This window comes from Mus caroli, unplaced genomic scaffold (assembly GCF_978045245.1).
Source record: "Mus caroli unplaced genomic scaffold, Mus_caroli_1 scaffold_2, whole genome shotgun sequence".
NCBI lineage: Eukaryota > Metazoa > Chordata > Mammalia > Rodentia > Muridae > Mus > Mus caroli.
This window is the reverse complement of record NW_028227257.1, coordinates 96,641,845-96,658,932: the sequence shown is the minus strand read 5'-3', so window position 1 is coordinate 96,658,932 and position 17,088 is coordinate 96,641,845. Positions and strand designations below refer to the sequence as shown.

The 17,088-nt window shown below is 43.9% G+C and overlaps 1 protein-coding gene across 2 annotated transcripts in view; it reads left to right on the top strand.

Annotated features, from left to right (window-relative positions):
- Window positions 1-432: 432 nt before the first annotated feature.
- Itgav (integrin subunit alpha V) overlaps window positions 433-17,088 on the top strand; it is an 83,193-nt gene continuing 66,537 nt past the window's right edge. Inside the window, exons 1-2 of one of the 2 annotated variants that reach the window (XM_021184294.3) lie at window positions 433-1,038; window positions 12,382-12,509. In XM_021184294.3, the coding sequence (XP_021039953.1) occupies window positions 854-1,038; window positions 12,382-12,509 (313 nt within the window). In that variant the 5' untranslated portion in view covers window positions 433-853. Of the gene's footprint in view, window positions 1,039-12,378; window positions 12,510-17,088 lie in introns of both variants that reach the window. The other variant, XM_021184288.3, reaches the window with a different exon arrangement.

The following is a 17,088-nucleotide window of genomic DNA, read 5'->3' as shown; positions in this document are numbered from 1 at the left end:
CAAGAACAGGCTTGAAGTCTTCTGGGTGGATTTGAGAGGCTCATCACCTAAACTTTGCCTTGCAACGTTTTTTGTCAGCCAGTGAGATCCAGTTCCAAACACCGCATCCGGGAGGAGCTGTGCTAACCCTCTGGGAGTTTATAATTAAGTTCAGTGTGTGGAGGATGGAAGGGGAGGGAAATGGCATATAATTACAGAGTTCTGTTGGTGAGCGCCTGCCGGGCTAAGTGGCAGAAGTAAGAGAAGCAGATAAAGCTTTCCGCATTCTTAAACAAAAGTCCCTCAGAAGTGCCTGGAGGAACCAGTGAACGGGGTGTGCCTGGTTTTTTTTTTTTTTTTGATTGCAGCCAGCCCCGGGCTTGCAGGGCTTCGGCTGGAGGCGCGCTGCCACTGCCCCCTGGTCCTTTGGATCTGGGCCGCAGTCCCGGGACGGCCTCGGAGGACCGGCCGCCAGCGCGCACGGAAGTGCGCCCGGCCTTCTCCTGTGGGAGGCCACCGTGAGCGCGACTTCCTCTTTCGGCGGGGCGGCCCGGGCCTGGCCAGCTCCTCCTCCTCCCCGGCCTCCTCCCCCAGTCTGTGCCGCTCTCGGCTCCGAGGTACTGTGCTCGCCCCGCCACTTTCAGCGCCAGGCTCCGCGCGAGCCAGCGACAGAGCCGGAGTCCCGGGTCGGACACCGCTCCTCCTGGGTGCCGCCCGGCTCAGCTTCGCGCCGCCCGGCCGCCCCGCCGCCCTTGACCGCAAGCGCACAGCACAGCCCCGCAGTTCGGGGACGCGCAGGCGGCGGGCCTCGGCCACCGAGCACCGGGACAGGGACTGAAGTCTTTCGGCTCTGCGCCCCGCGCGCGCCCCGGCGATGGCTGCTCCCGGGTGGCTGCTGCTACGCCCTCGCCCCGGCGGCCTCCTGCTGCTGCTGCCGGGTCTCCTGCTGCCCCTCGCCGATGCCTTCAACCTGGACGTCGAAAGTCCCGCCGAGTATGCGGGTCCCGAGGGAAGTTACTTCGGATTCGCCGTGGACTTCTTCGAGCCCAGCACGTCCTCGTAAGTGGCCGCGCTCGAGTCCCCAGGCGCCCCCTCCCCCACCGCGCGCCCTCACCCAGCCGATCCGCACCCAGCCGCTGGCTCCAGGGTCCTCCCGTCCCCAAACCGGCCTACGCTTTCCATGTCCCGGTTGGCCCAGGTCTGGCATGGATGAAACTTTTGTGGGGATGACCCAACCTGACACTCAGCATCCAGATTCACTCTGTCCCCAACTTCTTCTGATTGGCTGGGGACAGTGCGAGAGAGCTTTGAAGGAGCTCTGCTAAGCATCCAGGAAAAGTGAGACATCTGTACAGGCTTGTCCTGCGAGACTTTTGGCCATCTCTTGTCATTCCGTAACTTGCTTCACTTGGTCCCAGAATTTTTTTCTTCCGTACCAACCAGTTAGCCTCTTCCTAGTTAGTGCTTTTTGCTCTCTGAAATTAGCCCTTCCTTCGTCTGATATTCTCTCTCTCTCTCTGTTTTTTTTTTTTTTCACTCCTCTTCTAGACACTCCGATGACTAAAGTGACCAAATTGCCAAATTGTTGTATTAAATTGTAAAGGACTATGAGACCTTTGCGCGTTTAAGGTCCACCAGATGAATGGAATGCGTCATCTGCTCCTTTCTAGTCCAGTATTTAGGTCATTGTTCAGACAGAGCGAGGGTATTTGCTGAGTTTTCACTCGCTGCAGGTCACTTCAATGCTGAAGAAAACAGCAGGTCACGTAGGTCACAAATTACTCACGTCCCGTGTTGCAAGTTCCTGAGGATTTGTCGAATTGTCGTTTTTTTTGGATTAAAGTTGTCTTTGACTCAACGCTGGCATCATTCTCATCCCTACTAGTGTTAGAAACCCCGATTTAAATGATGTTTTTGATGTCTACTACATTGTATTTCCAAAGAAACGGTTTCTTTAGTTACTTCTTAGTGCACCCCTTGGGGTAACAACACATTTTTCTTACCACAATCCACACCCCCCAATTTAGTTTTGGGGTGGTGCAAGGCATAATTTTGATGGGTAGGTGATACAAGGTGCATTTGAAGGTGACCTAAGTATTTGTCTGAGGTAGTTGGGGCAGCCTCCAGGGTTTGTCACCGTTTTCCTGAACACTGATGATTATCATAGGTACCAGTCCTTAAAGCAACCTGTAGCTTGGGTGGGGTTGGCAAAAATGGACATTGTTTATGTAGGGCACGGCTTGATTCACATTGTCAGTGCTTTCTGTTAGACCTGAGCTCACACTCTCCAAAAAAACAAAAACAAAAAACAAGCAAACAAACAAACAAAAAAACCCGACAGAAGCAGCAATTGGAGACATTATAACCACTCCCGCCATATGCGAATGATCTCTTTGTATGGATAGAGTAGAGCTTGGGGTTCTACCCAGGGGCCCAGGCTGCTGAGTCTGTGCTATACCTCTGAGCTACACCCACATCCACTCTGTCAGACCCCTTTAGTTAGCTCGCCGTTTAAAAGTTTCTCCTTTCCATGTATTTTTTGTTTGTTTGTTTGTTTGTTTTGGTTTTTCGAGACAGGGTTTCCCTGTATAGCTCTGGCTGTCCTGGAACTCACTTTGTAGACCAGGCTGGCCTCGAACTCAGAAATCCGCCTGCCTCTGCCTCCGGAGTGCTGGGATTAAAGGCCTACGCCACCACACCCGGCTCCATGTATTTTTTAATTGTATGCTTTTTATATCATGGGCACTGCACTTGCCCCTCTGGGTGTATCTTTTAGATTAAATTATACAGAAATTTTTCTGACTGAAAATATATTCTCTGCCTTACATCAGGAATTAGCAGTTAAATACTTCAGAGTTGATGGAGTGTTTTGCAGATGTTATTACTTTTTACTGTTATTAATTTAGTTGGTTTTTGTTTTTTTTTTTTGCTTCTGTTTGTCTATGGCAAAGATTTAGTATCCAAGATACATCCAGGAACATTGCAGGCTGGCAAGCTTTTAATTGTCTTTTGCCATGGAAAACAGCAGTTTTGAGCTGTTGGTGGTATTTACTATTGTTGATTGCAAGGAAGTAACTAATCTTTGGAAAACATATGGCCACATGGATATGCAATGAGCTCATACGTTTACAGTCTCATGTTTACAGGAACCTATGCGTGAGTTTTAATAGTAAGATACTGTGGAACTTTGGAGATTGCATGTTGTATTTTGAAACAGTCACTATCAACTTTGGTACCAAGAGACCAGCCTAACATAAAAAAGAAAGCAACTTTGAGGGGCCCCCTCCCTCCCAATACACCTAAACAACGGTTTATACTTACTGACTCTTCCAAATTAAGTGAAGATTATTACAAAATTATACTTAATCTTAAAATAGAAAAAAAAAAAAACCCAAAACCAAACAGAATTTCAGATGGTGGTAGCACATGCTTAAATCCTAGTACTCTGGAAGCAGAGTCAGGCAGATCTCTGAGTTGAAGGCCAGCCTGGTTTACAGAAAGAATTTGGGGATAGCCAGAACTACACAGAGAAAAGCTACCTCATCCCACCTGCCAAAAACCCAACCAAACAAAATTATGCTTAGTATTGGCAAAGGCACCTGTATATTCAGCAAGCATTAGAATCCACAGTATTGTATGTCATTATCTGTTGCATATATTGATAGTTCCTTTTTTTCCCCTTTCCTTTCCTTTCCTTTCCTTTCCTTTCCTTTCCTTTCCTTTCCTTTCCTTTCCTTTCCTTTCCTTTCCTTTCCTTTCCTTTCCTTTCCTTTCCTTTCTCTCCCTCCTTCCCTCCTTTCCTCTCTCTCTCTCTGTCTCTCTCTGTCTCTCTCTCTCTCTCTGCCTGCCCGTGCCTCCTGAGTGCTGGGATTAAAGGCATGCATCACCATGCCTGACTTAAAAACTTTTAAAGGAGAACTATGTAGTAAAGTGTTAATAAAAGAGCTCCCCCTATGTGAAAAATATTGATTAAGGAGGAGAGTAGCTGTGATCCCCACATATTCCAGTTTCAGAAATCTAAATACTACGGAACGGGTTCACTTCTTCTTTTTTGTTTTTTTATTTTAATTTTATATATATGATGAGTACACTGTCCCTGTCTTCAGACAAAGCAGAAGATGGCATCAGATCCCATTACAGATGGTTGTGAGTCGCCATGTGGTTGCTGGGATTTGAACTCAGAACCTTTGGAAGAATAGTTAGTGCTCTTAACCGCTGAGCCATCTCTCCAGCCCCTGTTTTTTCTTATAATAGATGATTATGAGTGAGAATATCATCTCCATATTGTTATGGAAATGAATGCATCGGTACTCACTGAAAAGAAGTGTTACGCAAAGCTTCCAGAATGGAGCTGGGCACTGTGGAATGCATCTGTAATCTTAGCACTTGAGATGGAGGTAGGAGGATCAGGAGTTCCAGCCCCAGTTATGTCCTGTGTTCCAGGCCTGCTGGGGTAACTATACCTTTTCTCAAAACAGAAAAGGCCCTCGTTTCAAGTTCTTTATCTCCATTAGGAACAATGTTGCAATAGCTGTGGGCCAGTTAGCCCGAATTAGCCGTGTTAACTCAGCTAAAAATGAATTCTGTTTGCATCAGGAGTTGTTGGTTGCACCTCCACTTACTTCTATTAATGGAACCCTCCTTTCTCTGTTGCCCTGGAGATCATTTCATAGTCCTCCCTCTGATTTTCTATTTTACTTTGTCTCTCCTGCTACACTCCTCTGAGATTAGTCACTGCTTAGTCACCAGGCAGAAGGACTTCCTTGATAATGTTTCCTTGCTGCTAGCTTGCTTTCTGCTTCTGCTTCTCACTTGAGCCTGGCTCAGGGTGGCTCAGAGCTTCTTGAATCATTCTGCCTATTTGGCTGATAGGCCTGCAAAACATGTTATATGTTTCTACTGCTTTTATATTTCCAAAACTTTTTTTTTTCTTCAGTAGTTCCATTGGCAGAGCAAATCCAAACCCAGATTAAGGCCTCCTGAAGGAAATTTTTAAAATTTCCATGTCACAATACCTTAGACAATGACTCAAAGTAGTGTACTTACCTGAAGTCCCAGCACCCAGGATGCTGAGGCAGGAGAGGATTGTCACAAATTTGAGGCCAGCCTGGGCTATGTAGTGAGTTCCAGGATGGCTAGCTTTGGCTACAGAGTGAGACCTGGTCTCAAAAATGCACACTCACCTCAAAAAAAAGAAAAAAAAAAGTGCATGTTTTAATAAACTTGAATGTACTGTGTTGGTTAATTTTTTCCATCATAATACATCTGGTTAAACTACAGTCTTTATTATTTGGAAAGCAAACCTTAGGTCTATTCCTTTCGGTTAAGATCATAGATTTATTGGGTGGATGTGATGGTTGGTGGATGCCTTAACTCCCAGCCCTTGGGATGCAGAGGCAGGGAAATACCTGTGAGTTCCAGGGCCGGTGGATGAAATGTGATAGTTACTGTTTCCGTTTTACTTTACATAGTTGTCGACCCAAAGCATTTGTTTGTTTGTAGAGCAAATCTGAAACTTGAATTACACCTCAACTATTTTATATACATTCCCTTTTATGTATATAAATAGTATTTTTTTTTCAGGAGTTCCCATTGGACACCTCAGAGTCAGCTACATATATGAAACAAGCTTTATCTCGGAAAGGCCAGTGCTGAGAGCAGCCAAAGAGCTTAGTTCATTTGGAAAGTTTGGAAGTGTACTTGTCATTGTTTGGCCATCTGCCCTGCTTGATAGCCAGACTTGTATTCTGTGAAGCAACTGCCCTTCCTGTTCTGCACTGGGTAGGAAGTGCAGCTCAGGGCCATCCTCACAGTGTGTCTCTTTCACCTCTTTCTCTTCCCACCCCCACCCAAACTACTTTCTCCTTCCCATCTCTTGCCTTCCGCTTCTTTCTCTCTCTCTCTCTCTCTCTCTCTCTCTCTCTCTCTCTCTCTTCCTTTCTTTTCCTGCTGCTTCTTAGCATCCCCCCATTCCTTGGCATCACATGAATAGCACACTCATTTCTGGAGTCCTAAAGAGGCATTAGTACAAATAAATACCACTGAGTGCTGGTGTAGGTGTGGCTCTTGGTCATGTTTTTGGGCGTACTTTTTTTTGGAGTGAGATAGAGACAGCAAGGAGAGCACTGAAGGCATGTTGGATCTTATGTTGCTTAGCTTCAAAAATATACACATTCTTCCGTGAGGTCTTTCCAGCCCCGTGCGAGCTTAAGGTGGCTCCCCACCTGTCCGCTTTGCCAGGAAACAGGATGAGCCAGCTTTCCTGCCCTTCGCTTTTCCCTCTTCTCCTTTGAGTTAGTTACTTGAGCACTAATGGCTCTTTGAGAAGACTGTGGAAAGAAAAGCTCCTTTAAAAGCAGACTTTAAATTACTTCCTATTTCATTAGGAAATAGTTTATTAAGTATATCAACTGCTGGTTTGATTGCTATTGTTTTCATTTATCGACTGGCCCCCTGGGAAAGAATTTAAATAACGACAGAGCGTTGTACCTCTGTTCTGGAGAACTGAGAACGGAGATTTCAGCTGACTCCTCTTGACTACTTGCCTTGTTTGTGAGTTGACCGCTTCTGTTTGCACTGGGTGGTGCTGCTTGTTACACTGCAAACAACTTTTCTATTCTGTCTCCTCTTTTCCTATACTTGGACTTCTGCAGGCAATTAGCAGACAGCTTTAGTTGACTTTTAAGTAATACTACTTGCTTTTTATAAAGTGTTTCATTGATGGGCTTACAGGTTTTTTTTTGCTAGCATAAATAACTTTTTTCTTAATTATTCTTCCTCATCCTCTTCTTCCTCTTTCTTCTCTTCTTCTTCCTCCTGCTTCTCTTCTTTCTTTTTCTTCTCCTTCTTGTAACTGTGGCCTTTCTATGCCTGCCCAAGTGCCATCCTCCTTCCCAGAGTCAGACTCACTCTCTTTCTCTCTCTCTCTCTTCAGAAGTCCCACCTTACTATTATAGGTCATAAGCTTTTTATTTCAACCAATCAGGCACCTTAGGCAGGCAAGGAAGGACAGAGATACATCTTCACAAAGTGTACAAAAAGATCACTTCTAACACCACCTCCATCACCACCTCCTTTCTCCTCCTCTTCTTCCTCCTCTCCTCCTTTCCTTGGTCTCTCTGTGTAGCCCTGGATGTCCAGGTCACTCTGTAGACCAGGCTGGCTCTAACTCAAATATCTGCCTATCTCTCTGCCTGCCAAGTGCTGGAATTAAAAGCGTGCACCACAGCAGCCCAGTTTTCTTAATTTTCTTAGCATCTTTTTCCCACCCTGTACCCTCCAGTCTATGGGAATACTTATTTATTTATTTTTTAATATATAACTTTCTTCTAAGATTCTTTACTTTTGAGGCTGGAGAGATGGCTCAGAGGTTAAGAGCACTGACTGCTCTTCCAGAGGTCCTGAGTTCAAGTCCCAGCAACCACATGGTGGCTCACAACCATCTGTAATGGGATCTGATGCCCTCTTCTGGTGTGTCTGAAGACAGCTATAGTGTACTCACATACATTAAATAAATAAATAAATAAATCCTTAAAGAATTCTTTTTTTTTTTTTTTTACTTTTTCCAAATCTCCATTTGTTTCTTTTAAAATACTTAAATATCTTAAAAGTAACCAAAGTATTACAGTGATATTTGTATAAAAAACTCTGTTTCTCATATTTTTAATCTTATTGATTTTTAATCACTAACCTGGGATTAGACCCTGACAGTTTTCACATGTTCCATCTTCATTATTCTCCTATTTCTATGTATTTCACCAGTGGGCAAGACTGCACATGAAGGGATGCATAGGGAAACTGTTGAACATCAATATTAGCTCTTCTAATTACCATCCTTTCATGCCTGTAATGTGCGGACAGCCTGATGAAAGCAGAAGCCTGGTTCCTGGACTCCTGCAAACACTCAGGCTGTGTGCTGCCAACAGAGACATTTTTATTCAGTGCTCTCTCCTACTGTGCCCCTTCAGCTTTAGCCAGAGGCCATCCCCTAATACTAACCGATGAGTGCTCGCGGTTTTACAGTTGCCAAGTCGAGAAGGTATCTCAAGTACAAAACTAAATTGAATTGTTACGTAAGGACATTGTTTTAAGGATAATTTAAATAATTGAATGATTTGAAAAGTATGGTTTCCGTGACCCAAGAGTTGATGGAGTACTTTGGGAATGACTTATTGTTATGTAGTTAGTATAAGACAGAGACCTGTAGCTAATGAACGTGTTGTTACCTGCTCAGGCAGAAGGGTGAACTAGAGCCCCACATTCAAATAAGCACTTCCTTATAAGTTGTGAATCGTTTTGAAAAAAAAAAAACCAATTATAGAAGGTTCTGAACAGAAATGTGTAAAAGACACTCCAGAAGTGAGTTGCTTGTGGGTGTCAAGGCAAATCTGGGGACCAGCTGTTCTCACTTGGAACCCCATTGGTCTACACACTAAGGGCTCACATATTTCTGTGCTCTGAAGGCCAGTTCAAGAACCCGGAAGGAAGGACCAAGTCCTCTTCAAGGTGCAGACTTTGACAAGCAGTGCATGGATAGTCTCAGGTCACCAGATCACTGACTCCTTCCTGACCCCACAGCTTGCATTTCAGCCTTCATGTGGCCAAAGAAAAGGGCAGAGCGTAGGACCCACCGGATACAGTCACCACCTTTCAGCCTGAAGGCTAGGGAAAGGGATGTGTGCTAGACTTGACAGCATCACATAGCGGGAGAAGGAACTGGGCTCCCCACTCCATCCCCAGTGGAAGGATGGCATCCCACAGAGGCTTACTCTGTGTTAGGTATGTTTCTGTTGCTGTGTTAAAATACCAAGGCCAGAAGCAACTTTGAAAAGGGAAAGTTCATGTGGGCTTACAGTTCCAGAGGTATAGACCATATAGTGGTAGAGTATAGTCCATATAGTGGTGAGTATAGTCCATATAGCAGTGGAGTATAGACTCTATAGTGGTGGAGTCATGCAGCAGGTGGTTGGAGTAAGATGCTGAGAGATCACATTTTCGATTACAAACCCAAAGTAGAGTGAACTGACGTGAGGTGAAGCATATACTCCCAAGTCCCTTTCCCTTGATACACATCCTTCAGCAAGGCTACGTCTACTAAAGTTTCCAGAACTGCCCCAAGTTTCACCACCGACTGGAGTCCATATCTTAAAATACTTGCGCCTACGAGGGGCTTTTCCCACTCAAACTACTGCATTCTCCTCTCTTCTGAGCTTTTGTCCCAGTTCCCCATTGATGAAACCACTGGCTGGAAAATCGCAGTCCATGGACCACATCTTCCCACTGCCTGCCTGGGTAAATAAAGTTTTATTAGAACCCCCAAAGAAAAGCAGCACATTTGCATGAATTATCCTCTCAGCAGAATGCATTGGAAATTTTTTTAGATAAAAATGAACATTTATGGTATCTTCCCCCAACCACACCGTCCCAGTTAAAAAATGTTATTTTTTTGAGAGAGGGTTTCATGTAGCTCAGGCTGGCTCTGATCTTGTCAGGTAGCATTATGTAGCCACGGTTGGCGTTGAACTTCTGATCCTCCTGTCTCCTGTATGATGCGATTATGGGCATTGCCGTCACACCTGATTTTAGGTGGTACTAGGGGTTGAATTCTGCTTTGTTTTCTTTGTTTTTTTCAAGCGAGGCAAAGCACTCTGTCAAATGAGCTACATCTCCTGCTCACTTTGCCCGATTTTGTGGTGCTAGAGATCCAACCTCAGGCTTTAGTCAGGTGCTGTGACAGTCAGCTGCGTATCCAGACTTGTTCTGATCTAATTGAGAGGAAAACACACACACACACACACACACACACACACACACACACACAATTTACAGCTAGATTTGCCTTTGTAAATTTATATATTATAGCAAAAATTCCATATTCTAATTTGCCTATGTTAATCAACAAGTTCTGAAAGAATACAGGGTATTGTAATGACAAGGAATTTCTTTCTCTTGTAGTGATACCAATCTCACACTCAACTCTTTTTTTTTCTGTGAAAGGAAGATTCTTGCTGAGTGAAAACCAATGACTTCTTACTCAGAATCATTGCTGTGATGGGAGAAGGCCAGCAGTGGGGTTTTACTGCTGCCAAATATGACTGCATAAAGATTTATTAAACAGGGCGTGGCTTGCTCTGCAGTTTAGTTTGGATTTTGAATGTGTGGGTTTCGAGATATGTGTCTGAGTATAGGATACTTATTACCTAAGCAGTCCACACAGCAGCTTTCTGTTTGCTCTAACTGAGGTCTGACTGCTACTACCCAGAAGAAGTGAGGTTGAGTGGATTATAAAACATCACGATAATACCGTATACATTTAAGATGCACGTTGGGCTGTAACTCTAAGTTATACTTTGCCAGAACTTAAGTGACTTGATTAACCAGATGGAATGGTGGCAACGGCAGTATCTATCTAGTGCAGCCTCTCTCGCTCCCCGTCTCTCTGCACGCCCATTTTTTGATATCACTAAACTAAATCTGTCAGTTCCTTGAAAAAGCAAGGTGGAGGGTTTCTTTTTCTTCCTTCTAGCTTACTCTTGTCTGTCTGTCTTCTCTCCCAACTCCTTCTGGGCACAGATCTTCATTTTCTGCTGGGACTTACTTAGGTGTCTCATAGACAGAGGGATGGGACGGACTGAGAACTGAGTTCATGTTTTTCTGGGATCTGCCCTCCTCTCCCCTACTTGCTCGACAAGCACCTTCGAATGTGAAGAGTTGGATGTTGTTTTTCTGTCTCTCCCATTTCTGTGTCCAAATCCTAGGTGTTGTCTCTCTCTGTTCATTCTACTAACTGTTTTTTAACTCTTTCTCCATCTCCTTTGGCTAATGGTGCTCGCTCACCATCCCCTCCTTGAGCGTTCTTTTTTCTTCCGTTTTTTTCTTTAATTCTCCAAAGTCAAGACAGCCCCCTTTCCTAAGGTTTTAAATGGAACTGAGATAAAACTGATGGTTTTACTATGTCTGAAAGGGATTTCATGGCTTAGCTTTTGCCAGACTCCCAGGCAGTTATTTTGGGCCACTCCTAGCTTGCTCTCTATGCTTAGTGATACCTCTTGTCTCTTCTGTCTGGGAGGCTAAGTTCTTTCCTACCCAGGATCATTATGCAGTATTTAAGGTGTCTCACCCACCTCTTCATTGCCCTTTCTCACCTCCCCTTTCCCTTCCTTCTACAGCAACTTCCTAGATGCTCTCTCTCCTAAGCAGGTTCCTCTCAATTCACTGTGCAGTCCGTAGAGATTGTTTCCCCGGAGTACTTTATCTCTAAAAGATCTTTTTCCATTCTCCTGACACCTTCCTGGAGAGAGTTCCCTTTCCCTAAAGGAAGTCTTTCCCCTCCATTCCTTGAAGGTAACTTTCCTTTATCTAAGGAAGGCCTGCCATCTTTACTGCCAAGAAATCCTCTCCCTTGGCCAGTTGTTTGTCTCCTTCAGAGTAATGTCGCATGATTTGTTGGCTGGCTTGGTTTCTTGTGGAGAGGACAGTGTCTAGACCAGGCGTCTTTAGTGCCAGAACTGAGCCTGATGCAGCAAATATGTTCAAGCCTCCACATTAACTTTTGAATGAGAAGAAAACAAAAAGTTAGCTCAGGAGTAGTGGTGCCCATGGTTTTAGTCTTGGTACCTGGAGGTAGAGATGGGGGTGGGGGAGGATCTCCATGAACACAGGAAGGACAACCATATCTTGAGGCCTTGTTTCAGAAACAAAAACAAACAAAGAAAAACCCTCCAAAAAACAAAAAACAAAAAAGGCGAGGTGGGTGGCGGGAGAAAAATAAAACTTAAGAAAAAAAAGTACAGTGTGTGTGTGCGTGCGCGCGCATGAGGATTATGGTGAACATTCAGGGAGAACAGAGGACAACTTTCAGGAGTTAGTTTACTTTTTCTACCATATAGTTTCTGGAAATTGAACTCGGGTCTTCAGACTTGGCAACAATCATCTTTACTATCTCACTGGTCCAAGAAACTGCATGTACTTAAAATGTATAGTTTGGGGTTAGGGAGATAGCTCAGTGGATAAGAGCACTGGCTGTTCTTTTAGAGGACCTAGATTCAATTCCCATCATCTACAAGTCGCTCACAACCATCTCTAACTCCAGTTCCAGGGCATTCAGTAAACACTCTCTTCTGAACTCCATATGTGCAGGCATGAGCGTTGTACACAGATATACATGCAGGCAAAACACTCAGACACAGAAAATAAATAAATTAAAATGTACAGCTTGGATAATGTACATTTTTAAGTGAACGCAAGAGAAATTATGTCATAGTGGGGGAAATTATGCTTCCTGAAAGTAGTTTTTAAAAGTATTTGTGGATAATATCAAAAGAATGTTTGGTCATAAATCATATTATAAAGATGACAAATTTGCGTCATTTGAAGTATCACCCGGCTTTTGTGTTTTAGCAGAATGTTTCTCCTGGTGGGAGCCCCCAAAGCAAACACGACCCAGCCTGGGATTGTAGAAGGAGGGCAAGTTCTCAAATGTGAATGCTCATCCAGCCGCCGGTGCCAGCCCATTGAGTTTGATTCAACAGGTAAACCTTGACGCTGTTGTCTGGTCTCTTGATTTATGCCATTTGGTTGGTTGGTTGGTTGCTTTTGGAGACAGGGTCTCACTATGTATTCTTGATTAGCCTGGAGCTTGTTATGTAGACCAGGCTGGCTTTGAACTCACAGAGCTCTGCCTGCTACTCAACCTTCTGACAGCAGTGTTGCCAAAGGCTTGTGACACCATACCTTGCCCATTTGGTCCTTTTTCTTGTCTTGTTTTTATTTTTGTTTTAATGTAACAACAGGGCTGGAGAGATGGCTCAGTGGTTAAGAACACTTGTGGCTCTTGCAGAGGGCTGGGGTTCAGTTCCCAAGGACCCACTTGGCAGCTGACAAACATTTGTAACACTATTTCTGGGAGATCCAGTAGCCCCTTCTGGCCTCCAAAGGCACGGGTCATGCACATGGTATACATACAGGTGTGCAGACAAAACACTTAAGCACATAAATAAAGGTAAGTAACACCTAAGACACATCATCACCCCACATCCACGGAGAGACTTTATCTGTAGAAATGGTCTGTACGTGTTTGCTACAGCAGATCTGTGTGTCTCCATTGCTTTGGATGTCTTCCTGCTGAAGCTTACAGTGTCCATATGTAGACATTTTGGGAACATCTACTAAGACAAGTCTCTATCTCCTCAGGGAATAGGGAGCTCTCAAGAACAGGAGAGGTTTCTGCAGTTTGACTGTGAGCCAAGGTGAGGCAGGATTCACTGACTACTGCAGATTACCCCTCAACTCATCAATGATTCCCAGGTTTGGTGTGATGCAAAAAACAAAAACAAAACAAAGGAAGAACAACAACAACAAAAAAAATAAGTTGAGGAATGATCTTGAGTAGGTAAATAGATTTAGGTGACAAAAAAAAAATCATAAACACATTTTTATTTAAAAGGTACTGGAAATTTATATTGTATTACTGATAACAGGATAATTTTGTTTTTCGAACAAATTTTAATGTCAATTAAGGTGGTGGCAGTAAAAAAAAAGTGGATCTAAGGAAGATAAGAGTTATTCAGATTTTATATTCACATGTTGGAATAAAGTATTCAGACTCCTATATACATATATGTTGGCATATTCTTAATTTTTTGGGGGGGGAGATGCTGAAGAGATGGCTCATCACTTAAGAGCCCTTGTTATCTTGAGAAGTCTTGGGTTTGGTTTGTTAGCACCCACATGGTAATCACCAACCATCTGTAACTGCAGTTCCAGGGGATCTGATGCCTTCTGGAACTCACTCTGTAGACCAGGCTGGCCTCTAACCCAGAAATCCGCCTGCCTCTGCCTCCCAAGTGTTGGGATTAAAGGCGTGCGCCACCACTGCCTGGCTCTAATGCCTTCTTATGACCTCTGTGGGTATGAGGCATGCATGTGGTATATACATAACTGTGCAGTTAAACTGTATAGATGAATGTGGAGACTATCCACATAGCAGGCTAATATGGTCTTTTACTTCTTGTTTGTATTCAAGCCAATCTTAGTTCCCTATTGCTGGTGTCAGAAGCTATCTCAACCCTGGTTTCTTTCTTTTTTATTGCTGGAGATTGAACTCAGGACCTGTGTGTGGAAAACATGACCACTGAGCTTTTCCTCCATCCCTAGGTGTCTTTCAACAACACAGGGTTATTACAGCCAGTCCTAGAAGTTAGATATCTGCAATGGATCTCACTAGGCTACCCTGCATTTCTCTCGGAGCCAATAGCGGGGAACCTGGAGCTTCTGGCTTCTTCCTTCAGCTAAGGCCAGCGGTCTTCACAGGATCCAGTGCTGCCTCACTCTACTGATGTTCGTCCTGGCCCCTCTTGGACACACACAGACGTTTGCGGATGATGTGACCGATCACACCTGCCAAGTCTTTTATGGCTTGTGATGTTCTGTATTACCTAGGAAGGTTCTGGGAAGTAGGACGTACATCTCGGTTGGAGTGGTGTTATTCTATTGGCCGGAATCTCTTTACATGTTTTCAAAGTTGATATTGGTTATGCTGAAGGCTGCTTCCAGCAAGAGCTGTGTTTATATAAGTAGGCTCAGCTCCTTCTCTTGTTCTTTTTCTGTTGGCAGCTGTGGTTACTTGGAATGCAAAAACTTGACTTAGAAGACTGAGATTCAGGCTCTGATACTTACTGGGTGACCTTGGAAAAGTGATTGACATTTGCTGGTATCAGTCTCCCGGGTTGTCAGAGAAAGCAGAGCTGTCATGTAGATCAAAGGAGTCCACGGCATGAATTCACTTTATAGATAGCAAAGTGCTATACTACACAAGGGAAGAATGGATTGTTTATTACAGCCTGTTACTAAATCTGGGTGAAGAGTAATCATGAAAAAGGAATTACAAGAAAGGAAAGAAATAATTGTGGCTGTTAAGTGAGTTATGTCTTGGTTTACATCATAATCTCTGCTATTGTGACTTTTGGCAAAACCCTCTTATTGACACGTGTTTTCCTTTTCCAAGGAAGCAGATGTTACTAACAGACTGATCAGTACCCAGTTTTATTTATTATAAAAAGAGTCTTTTCCAGCTGCAAGTGGCTTCATATGCCTCTTACTCCAGCCCTGTGGTTGGCAGAGACAGGAGGGTCACTGGGGCACGCTGGCTGCCAGACTAGCTTCAGGTCCAGTGAGAGACCCTGTCTCAAGGGAATAATAAGGCAGAGAGCGATAAAGGAGGACCAGGCTTCTGCATACATGAGCATGGATGTGGGCATCCACACATCTGAAAGCATATATAACACACCGCCACTCTCTCCCCTTCCAGAAACATAGGCTGTTGATCTCCATTGGGGAAGGAACACACTCCTCTTTCCTTGGAAATACAGGCTTGACTGCAAGCTTACGAATAGTGTCTTTTAAAAGTAGAAGAATCTAACTTCATCCTAGAGAAGGTCAGATGTAAGGTTCCCCTTTTCACCCTGAACATCCTGTTACTGCAACGCTCCAGCGTGTTTCTAGGTTTCAGCTGCAGGCAGCGGACAAGCCTGGCCAGGCAGACTCTCATCCCGAAGAATGCGGTAAAGTTATTCCCCCTCCCACTCCTCCCCCATTCCTAGGCTTTGCTTTAAATAACAAATGTAAAAATGGCCTCCGTGGTGTACACTCCCCAGCTTATTGAAGCTAATACACTTTAGGTAGACTGGAAAACAGCTTTCTGCAAGTCTAACTTCCTCCTTCTGGTGAGTTTTTCTGTCTTTTAGAGAGATGTCTAGATTGTACATTTATAGTAGCCTTATAAATTACAAAGTTAAACAAATGAAGCATAGTGTTCTTTTGCTACAGTGTGAATTTAGAATAAAGATTTTTCTTTAATGAACATGTATCTCCTGACAGAATCAGTCATCTCCTGGTTCAGAACTGTGATTGGAGCACCTTAGGAATACATACTTTCATCTAGTTCTTTTATTATCGATTAACATATAGCTAATAATATCTTATTTAATATCAGTAACATTTGACCAACCAGTTTCACGTGATCCCTTTAAATCCTGCTTCTCACAGTTTGATCCGACTCATGTCCATTCATTCTCTCAAGACTGGGGTTGATTTTATTTTATTTTTTTTCTTTTTGAACCTCCAGTAAAGGGATTTTTGTTTGTAACTGTTTGAAGTTCTCCGGATCACTTCCTCCCCAACACTAGCAGGAAACAATCCAGCATTGAGAGAGCAATGCCGGCTCACACAAGCCTGTGTTCTTTGTGCTGTGTTCCTGCAGAACCTTGGGGATGGTGGCTGGTGGGATGAGGGGGAAGAGTCTGAATAAGGCTAAATAAACAGTGCTGGTACCCAGAAAAAATGAGCTCCAGCCTGTTTCTTCCAGATAACACTTTGCTGACTCTTCTTGTTTATCTTTAGAGGATAGCTGTTTTAGGTAAACAATGTTTCCAGATAGTCTGTGAAAATTAGTAACAGCAGCCAACTTCGGTAGGGTCACATAGAGTATGAGAGGTGGAGGAGACAGGCACCAGCCAGATCAGCTGACTCACCCTGGTGACCAGCAGAATGACAGCTGACAGCCACATTGCTCCCAAAGGTGTCCTTCACCATGAGCAGCAGAGGCCTTGGGCCTTATTGACGGCTGTATCCCTACCATCTAGACAGAGAGTTTTATTGAGTGACCAAAAGGCTTTCTTCCTCTGACCTTGAAAGTTTCACATAAATAATAACTTCTATTGAGGTTTTTTTTTTTCCTCTCACCCAAATTTATTTTTTAGTAATATCCGAGTTGAAGTTTTATTTGGGGTAGAAAACTGCTCGAGGACTTTTTTTTTTTTTTTTTTTTTTTTTGGTTTTTCAAGACAGGGTTTCTCTGTGTAGTCCTGGCTGTCCTGGAACTCACTCTGTAGACCAAGCTGGCCTTGAGCTCAGAAATCTGCCTGCCTCTGCCTCCCAAGTGCTGGGATTAAAGGTGTATGCCACCACCGCCTGGCGGGATGACATTGTTTTCACAGCTTGTTTTAGCAAACAAAAACCAAGAAATTCTCTAAGGACCGAAATCATCTAGTGATTTACAGAGCTCATAGTAATGAATAGGAACCCAATGGCCAAAAACACATTTAACTTCTA